Below are 8,384 nucleotides of genomic sequence, written 5' to 3' on the forward strand. Positions count from 1 at the left end.
GACCCTGGGCCTGGCCTTCTCAAGGAAGTGGCCAGACGCGAGGTTCTGCCTGGGAAGGTCTCACTGCCTCTGAATCCGCTTTCAAAGGCCAAAGAGGCCCAGGATGACCTGGTGAAGACCAAGGAGGAGCTGCACCTGGTCATGACGGCGCCCCCGCCGCCGCCCCCGGTCTACGAGCCTGTGAGCCTGCACGTGCAGGAGAGCCCGCCGGAGGAGAGCCCGGAGTACACGGGCTACAGCGCCGAGCTGTGCAGCGAGGGCATCCTGGACGACCGCAACGAGGAGAAGCGCATCACCGAGGCCGAGAAGAACGAGCGCGTGCAGCGGCAGCTGATGGTGAGCGGCGGGCGCCGGGCAGGGGCCGGGGGCGGGGGGGCCGGGGCCTGGGGCACGGCGAGCTCACCCACCCCTGCCGCTTCCTCTCGCAGACGCTGACCAACGAGCTGTCCCAGGCCAGAGACGAGAACAAGAGGACCCACAACGACATCATCCACAATGAGAACATGAGGCAAGGCCGGGACAAGTACAAGACGCTGCGCCAGATCCGCCAGGGCAACACCAAGCAGCGCATCGACGAGTTCGAAGCCATGTGAGGGGCACGGCCTCGTGGCCCCGGCCCCGGCCCCGGCCGTGCTCGCTCGCTGGCAGTCCTCCAAACCCGTACCCCTCGCCGCCCCCCAGGTCCTTTACAAAGAGTAGTTACTTCAGTGGGAATGTTCTGGGGCTGCGACCAGCGGCATCTCCCTGGTTTGTCCCCCGATTGTATCATAGTGCCAAACAGGCCTGATTTTTATTATTATTGAATCACTTCCTGTTTTATGCTTGGAGCGGGACTGAATCAAGGAGAGATGCTTGTAAAGTCCGCACAACTAACTCCATGCTGGCATGTGGTATGAGATTCAGTGTAATTACACCACATCGTGGCTTATATGCTGTGCCATACTTTTTCTGCATTCGAAATTAGCTGAAATTGATCTCTTGATTTCTATGAAGGATCCATCCTTATATGTTTGTTTTCTGATGGGTGAAAATTTTGAAAACTGAGTCTGAAGCACTCTCTTCCCACACATGCCCCCGCCACCTCCTTCCCGGGCCTTCGGGTCAGTCGACGAAATCCTGTGATCACGCAGTGGATCACTCAGGGTAAGCAGTGCGGGAGGATGCGCTGGAGCTGGGGTCAACTTTTCTTCTTTTTTTTGCTTAACAGTTAGAGGCTACCTTGTTGGACCTGCACCTGAATACTGATCAGCCATAGAGTATAGTATTTATATGTAATGATAATACCAGTTTGTAACATTAGTTTAAAAAAGGGAAAGTCTCATTCTGTATATTTTGTTAACTTTTACAGAATAATAAAAGATTTACCTATGAAAAACCCTGTACCCTTGGCACTTAATGTGATGGGACCTGCAGGCGGTAAGGGGGCTGATTTACAGCAGTTAATCAGAGCTGGGAGGAGGGCTTTTTTTTTTTTTTGACTGTTAGTGGTCGTGCATATAATTGGCTACATACACATTGGAGTTTTCTGCCAGAACTGCGTCTATGAGAAGGACACGCGGGATGTTGCGCTAACCCAGACTCCAGCCGGGACGGCCCCTCCCAGCTGGCCGGTGCTCCCACTGGCAGAACCTGCTCTGACCTCCCGCTGCTCCCGGGCTCGGCCTTGCAAAGCCATTCCTCACACGCCCGGGCTCTGCACACTCCCTGGCGTTGCACGTTCTGCTCTGTCCCCTTCCAGCAGCCGTGCCGGGTGTCCCCCACACCCCGCAGGGTTGGCTGACCTCCTCCAGAGACGGTTTTCTTCCAAACAGAATGGGAGGAAGTGACCACCCCTCCCTCAGGGTCTGCTTTTCTCTTTGAAACACGCAACAGCAAGGCCATGCTTTTCATTGACAAGCACAGGGAGGTCGTGGAAACGGGTGAACATTTATTGAAATCTGGTCATTTTCCACATCTCCCAAAGGACAGATAACCAGCCTGAGACTTAACACCAACATTCACGGTTGTTCTGTTCAACTTACAGAGGGATCTGAAGAAGGGCTGCCCTGCTGTGGAGGGGCTGGGGCCCCTCCTGGCCGTCCACACCCGGCCCTCAGTCCACCTTCAGGCGCCAGCACCTGGAACTCCTGCTGCCTCAGTGCAGGGTGAGGGTCAGGTCTGTCCACAGATTGGGGCTGGAAAGAACTTTCTGCCATTGGAGCTTTGATTGTGGGCATGCGTCAGCACCAGCAGCTGGCTCGTCCTCTGTGATGGGAGCAAGGGGACAGATTAGTGATAGGGGCCAGGGGACACTCGCCATCCCTTCTCTCAGCTTTTCAAATAAGGCCAGCAGCAAAGTATAATTTTTCTCCTCAACCTAAGCCCCTTTTAATAGGAGTGAGTGGAGAGCCCCCTCCACCCCTCCCCCAACAGGTGCTGAGAGCAGGGGGGCTCGGTGCCAACCCGCCCACCACACCAGGTGCCCTCGACTGATAGGCCTCCCAAACCCGAGGCTGTATCTTTCCCCGCGGTTTAGAAGTGAGCAGAGGACGGCTTTGGGGGGTTGTTTCTTGTAGAGGCAGATGGACAGTCTTAACGCTACATCACTGAGGCTGTAGACGGGCAGGGAGCCAACCAGCCCAGGGCCAGGGTGGGCGAGGAGAGGTCCCAGAGAAAGGGGTGTGCTGGCTAGTGGTCCCTCCAAACAGGTGGCAGTGTAACAGTGACCTCATTTCTCTTCAGTGGTCTCGGGGGCCCTGGGGGTGTAGGCAGGTGTCTGGGGGGCCCTGCTGTCCCCATGAAAAGCCAGTTAGCATTCCTGCTGAACGACACTGAAAAGCCTCAGCTCCTGGTCCCTCTGTTAATGAAGTCCTTTCTGAACTGCCGTTTGTCTGGGTTAAGAAGACAGCCGCCCCTAAGAAGATAATCCTTCATGGCTGACACCAGAAACAGAAGCAAATACTGTACCCAGCCCATTTTGAGGCCTGTAATTTTTGTTCCTTTAGCAGATCTAAATCTGATTTAAATCGCTCAAATGCTTTCTTGTGTTTCCGTTTGCTCAGAGGCAAAGAGAAAGAGCTAGACTAAGCGATTTCCATTTATGGTAGGTTAGGCCGATTCAAAGCCGCCTCAGTCACCTGCCCTCACGGAAGCACTTTTTCTCGTCACGGTATCCACATAGGACCGTCACCAGGCATCACCTGTGCTCTGTGGGCCCAGTAAAGACCTCAGACAGACTTACTGGAGCCAAGCCTGGCGCCTCCCAGCAGGCGGTCGCTCACGCCGAAGGTGGCCTGGTCCCACACGGTCAGTTCCAGGCTGGACTGCCTCAGCTGAGAAGGGGTCACGCCTTTGAAAACGAAGGAGTGCTTCCACTGGGGACAGGCTTGCTTCTTCAGGACAGGGGACTTCAGTCTCAACCTTTGCTGGTCTGGCAGAGTGAGACAGCTGTCCAGGAAACAGATTCAAAACGCTGTGAGCCCTGCCCTCCCACAGCCGCCTCTCCCTGCTCTTGCTCAGAAAAGTGCTAAACCCAACACTGGACAAAAATCGAAAACAAGGAGTGAGCACAGGAAGCTTGAGATCTGGCTACACGGCCTCTCACTAGATGTTCCAGATTTCTCTTAGAGCTGACGTCTGCTCCAAATATTAAGTGTGCTTTGGGATTCCAGGCCACGTGGCCCTTGTGTTGGACACCCGCCAGGTGCAGCGAGGCTCATCAGGCCTGCTACCCAGGGACCAGGACATTGCACACACTTATCTCATTTACCCTGTTCTCAGGAAGGTTAATGCAGAAGGGCTCGCTCGCTCGCGGCCATACAGATAAATGGCAGACTTAGGACCAGCTCAGCTCTGCCATCACACTGGTGACTTAGCAATTCCATGTAGTAACAGTATTTCCTTTGGGAGCCACCACTGCTCTAGTACTGGAGTGAAAGGTGCATCTGTTCATCTAAGAGGAGGGGTTAAGCTAAAATGTTTACTAAACACACAGCTTTTTCCATCCCCTTTTTCAGTCACTTGATGCTGATTTACTGATGCAGCAAGGACTGATAAAAATTTGGCTTTAGTTTTGGGAGGTTGTTTTTTTGTTTGTTTGTTTTGTTTTGTTTTTTGTCTTTTTGCTATTTCTTGGGCCACTCCCGCGGCATATGGAGGTTCCCAGGCTGGGGGTTGAATCGGAGCTGTAGCCACCGGCCTACACCAGAGCCACAGCAACACGGGATCCGAGCTGCGTCTGCAACCTACACCACAGCTCACGGCAACGCCAGATCCTTAACCCACCGAGCAAGGCTAGGGATTGAACCCGCAACCTCATGGTTCCTAGTCGGATTCGTTAACCACTGCGCCACGACGGGAACTCCAGGAGGTTTTGTTTTAATGGTCGCACCCACAGCTTATGAAAGTTTTCGGGTCAGAGGTTGAGTCCTCAGGGGCCAGGTCAGGAATTGAATCCGCTCCTTAGCAGCCACCCAAGCCACTGCAGGCAGGTTCTTAACTACAGCAGCAACTCCTGGGCTTTGGTTTACTGTGGCACCCCAAACCTCAGCCTCGGCACACCTGAGACCTGGGAATTCTTGGAAGCTGGTCTTCCACACACGTTATGCGTGGTTTCATAGGAAAGCTTAAAAGAGACAAGTTTAAAGTGGCTTCTTGGTGTTCCTTTACAAAGACCATGCCCTATGACAGATCATCAATAAATAACACTGAACACAACACCTACCCCTTAACAAATGAGTTTAAGGTACCATCCGGCCGCACAGGTAGATTCTTGGCTCCCAGCACGACCAAGCAGAGTTGACCGTTCTGTGATGGCTGATCTCCCGTCCCTGGAAGGAAAGCTGGGATTTACTGTCAACCCCCCAGGGCCACCACCCCAAAACGGGTAGCTTAGCCAGAGCATGTGCTACAGCCCTCAGAGCCCAAGGGAGCAGAGGAGCACGTCCGGCATCAGGAGGCTCTGCTGCCCCGCTGGACGGTCAGCATGACGACAGCAGGGAAGGGTTTATTTTAAAGCCCAGGTGAGTGAGAGCTGCGGAGAGGACGAGGTAGACGTTTCAGTCAGTTCTAGCAAGTGGATTGGGAGAAAGACCTCTGTTCTAGGGGCCGCTGGTGACCACGGGGTGCCTACTGCCAGGCCGCTGGGGCCCCGGGAGCTCGGCAGCAGTGTCCTCCCATCAGCAGCAAATCCCCACTAACTGGTGGACCTGCACCTGCCGCCACCACTCCGCGCTCTTTCACATGCCCCGCGCTGGCGCAGGTTGCGCATCTGCAAGCTCCCTGAGGACCTTGATCTGGCCTCCTGCTGGTTGGCAGCGGCTCCCATGGCCCAGGAGCAGGGAGCTAGTCGCCCAGCTTTGCAGACACGGCAGCTGACACTGACTTGGTTCCCAAGGAGCCAGAGTCCCAACTGTAACGCCGGTGTTGGCCTTCGAGGGGCCCCGGCCGGGACTGTTTCTCCAGAGCCCATGCGAGCTGGCCCCCTGGGAAGAAAGCCAGGGCGGGGGGCAGGTGTCCAAAGAGCCTCACAGGCTTTGCCTGGTTTGGGTCCAAGCTGAGGCCAGAGAAGCGGCGTCCCAGGCCAGGCTTCCCAGGGTTGGTCAGAGTCACTGGAGCCCAGGATCAGTGGGCGGCGGGAAGGAAATGCTGGGAAACTGCCCAACCTCTCGGCCATCTGCTGCTCTAAGCTCTGGGGACAGTGACATGGTGACAGACAAATGTTTGCAGGGCTGGAGGCCACCTACCTCCCTGAGCCTCCGGGGGCTTTCTGGGCTCCGTAGGGAGGACCAGTTTGGCACGGACTGCAAGTTCTCCATTGCTGGGAGGGACGCTGTCTTCGCATTTCTCGGCCTGTGGGAAGAGGCAGGACTTGAGGCAGGATTCCCCAGCTCCCAGAATCTTTTGGGCTCCTGACTGCCTCAGCCCTGTCCCCTCCTGACCTCTCCATGCCCACTCTGCCCCTGCAAAGCCTCTGCAGGCCTGGGAGAGCCGCGGGCAGAGTGGACACGCCTGTGGCAGGACCGGTCTTCCTTCCATTTGCGGTGACTTCACGCCCACCCTCGCCAGCCCCGCATTGCCACCCCAGCCACCGCCCCTCTGCCCGCAGGCCAGCGCAGCCCAGAGGCAACGGGCTAAAGAAAACCTGGACACAGCCCGAGTCTGAAACGGTAAATAAAACCAAGACCCCATCGACTCCACTCAGGTTAGGGAGGATCCGAACTACCCCTCCATGCCAGGGGCCACCACAGGCATGGGGGCCCGGCTCAGGGCCCACAGTGCAGGGCTCCCTAGTCTGGGTGAGTTGGCCCCTCCCACCCCAGACCCCCACTGAGGACACGCCTCACCCAGGACCCAGGCGGGACCCAGGGGACCCAGGCAGCTTCTCTGGTCACAAGTGATTTTGCCAGAAAGGGATGCAGAAGGGGCTCAGAGAGCCAGGACTGCAGTCCCATCGGCCTTTCGCCCAGTGGGGTGGGGACAGGACCCTGGGACAGAGAGCAGCCCCACCCTCAGCTTCCAGAAACCCTCAGCAACCCCGTGGTCCCTCCTGCCAGGGCCAAAGCAGCAGCCCGGGAGGGGCCCGTGCCCAACACCCGCGTGTCGCTCTCTAAACTGGGAGCAGGAGGGACGCTCTTCAGGCTGGATTTCTGCTTCTCGCCCGCTTCTCAAAAGATGACCAGCCTCAGTGGCAGCCTGTTGTGACCTGAGTCAAGGGTCCTAGGGGTCCTAGGGGGAGAAGGCGGGCAGAGCGCCCTGCATCCCCAGCACGAGATCCTGGGGGCGGGGAGAGCACATCTGGCAGGGAAAATCAGGAGCGCCTTCATGGAGGAGGTGGGATTTCAGCAACGCCGTGGGCAGGCCGTGCACAGGGGAAGGCTTTCAGGTGCAGAGTCCCAAGTGGCCCTCCCAGGGCGGAGTGCGGTGCTGAGAAGAGGAAGCTCGGGGATCCAGAGGGTGCGGGGCGGGGGCTACACAGGCCTTAGTGAGCAAAGCAGAGTGGCTGGGCTTTGAGAGGATGCTCCCAGGCCCAGACCTAACCTCCAGCGGCCAGAAACCAGACATGTTTCCCTGCAGAGGTGTGATGACTCGGAGCCTCCCTGGCTTCGGAGGGGAAAACGGAGATAAAATGGCACCGGGGCCCCATCCAGGCCCCGCAGAGCCCCAGCCTCCCTGCCGTCCTGGACAGGAGATGGGGGCGCCCGCATTCTTTCCTCCATGACCTCATCCCCGCTCCCTCCCCACCTCGGCCCAGGGCGCAGAAACAGCAGAGCAGCCACGCCAGGAAGTGCAGACCTTTCTCCTTGGCCTCTCCTCTCACCTGCGGGCTCACCCCTCTCCTGGCCTGTCCCACGGGGAACCCCCGCTGGCCAGGGCAGCTCAGAGCACGCGGCCCCTCCCTCTTCCCTTTGTTACCGTTTGCAGAAGGCTGCGCGGTTGGCAATTAGGGTAGATGCTCGCCAGCCCGCGTGTCTGAGCTTGGTCCCACCTGGGGGCAGCCTGACTGGCCATGGGTGTGGTCTCTGGCCAAGAAGGTCGAGGCCACCTTAGCTGACACGAGTGACCCTGAACTGGGAGAAGCAGGTGGACCCACCAGGCTGTCATCACAGAGCTGAACCTGGGCCTGATCCATGCTGGTGTTTGGGCCACACTGCGGGTGGGGCTTTTGGGCCCTTGAACAAACCTGCGCAGGTGAGACTCCCTCAGCACAACCCCGCCCAGAGAGCCTGGCCGTGGCCTCTTCTCCCCAGGAGCTCCTACTGCGGAGTCCCAGGCGGGCGGGTGTCCCCATGTCCCAGGTCCCAGGCTTCCGGGGTAGGTTTTCTCTTCTCGGATCCCTTTGAAAAGGGAGTTGGGTTCTCGGGGGTGGGGGTTGGGGTGGGGGGCTGCTCAGTCCCAAACCAGACCTCACCTTGGCCCGGAGCGGGTACCAGCGGAAGGACTGTGTCGCGCTGTCTTCAAAGTCCCACGTGGCCAGAGGAACAATCACTTCTCCAAGAAACGCCCTCCGGGCGAGGGTGCCCAGGTGCCACACAGACACCTGCAGCCGCCGGGTCCCCAGCTGGGCAGGCTCCACCTGGTACTGCAGAGGCGAAGAGAGATGGTCGGCCTGGCTCCCAGGCCCGCGGCTCCCAGCCCACGGCGGCCAGGCCCACAGATCGCAGGAAATTTTTAAGCTATTTTTCCCTCAAGTCCTTGCTCCATTTCCAACTCTGCGCTTTACTCCATACTCTGTCTTTAAATATAATTATTTCTTTCACGTCTACCTGCCCAGCAGTTGAGCCCAGCTAACAGTGCTTGTGCTACATCCACTCCGTCTCAGAAGGAGCTGCTAGGGGTGGGAAAGCTGCTCGAGCCCAGGCCTGCCGTCCTCAGGGCAGCATGGGCATCTCTGCCCGCTCGGCACT

At 57.8% G+C, this 8,384-nt stretch overlaps 2 protein-coding genes across 28 annotated transcripts in view; one reads left to right on the forward strand and one right to left on the reverse strand.

Annotated features, from left to right (window-relative positions):
- The window catches only part of EZR (ezrin), a 49,423-nt gene extending 48,048 nt beyond the window's left edge, over nucleotides 1–1,375 (forward strand). For both annotated transcript variants that reach the window (XM_085022578.1, XM_013992459.3), the window contains exons 13-14: nucleotides 88–336; nucleotides 429–1,375. In XM_085022578.1, the coding sequence (XP_084878704.1) occupies nucleotides 88–336; nucleotides 429–593 (414 nt within the window). In that variant the 3' untranslated portion in view covers nucleotides 594–1,375. The remainder of the gene's footprint in view (nucleotides 1–87; nucleotides 337–428) is intronic.
- A 532-nt stretch (nucleotides 1,376–1,907) lies between these two features.
- Nucleotides 1,908–8,384, reverse strand: part of SYTL3 (synaptotagmin like 3) — a 101,426-nt gene continuing 94,949 nt past the window's right edge. For all 26 annotated transcript variants that reach the window (XM_085022476.1, XM_085022514.1, XM_085022543.1 and 23 more), the window contains 5 exons: nucleotides 7,889–8,059; nucleotides 5,724–5,829; nucleotides 4,703–4,808; nucleotides 3,221–3,426; nucleotides 1,908–2,244 (listed from right to left, as the gene is read on the reverse strand). In XM_085022476.1, the coding sequence (XP_084878602.1) occupies nucleotides 2,135–2,244; nucleotides 3,221–3,426; nucleotides 4,703–4,808; nucleotides 5,724–5,829; nucleotides 7,889–8,059 (699 nt within the window). In that variant the 3' untranslated portion in view covers nucleotides 1,908–2,134. The remainder of the gene's footprint in view (nucleotides 2,245–3,220; nucleotides 3,427–4,702; nucleotides 4,809–5,723; nucleotides 5,830–7,888; nucleotides 8,060–8,384) is intronic.

This window comes from Sus scrofa, chromosome 1 (genome assembly GCF_054392235.1).
Source record: "Sus scrofa isolate SSC_HxYL_T2T_F1_AM1 chromosome 1, Sscrofa_HxYL_maternal_Yorkshire_Landrace_v2.0, whole genome shotgun sequence".
NCBI lineage: Eukaryota > Metazoa > Chordata > Mammalia > Artiodactyla > Suidae > Sus > Sus scrofa.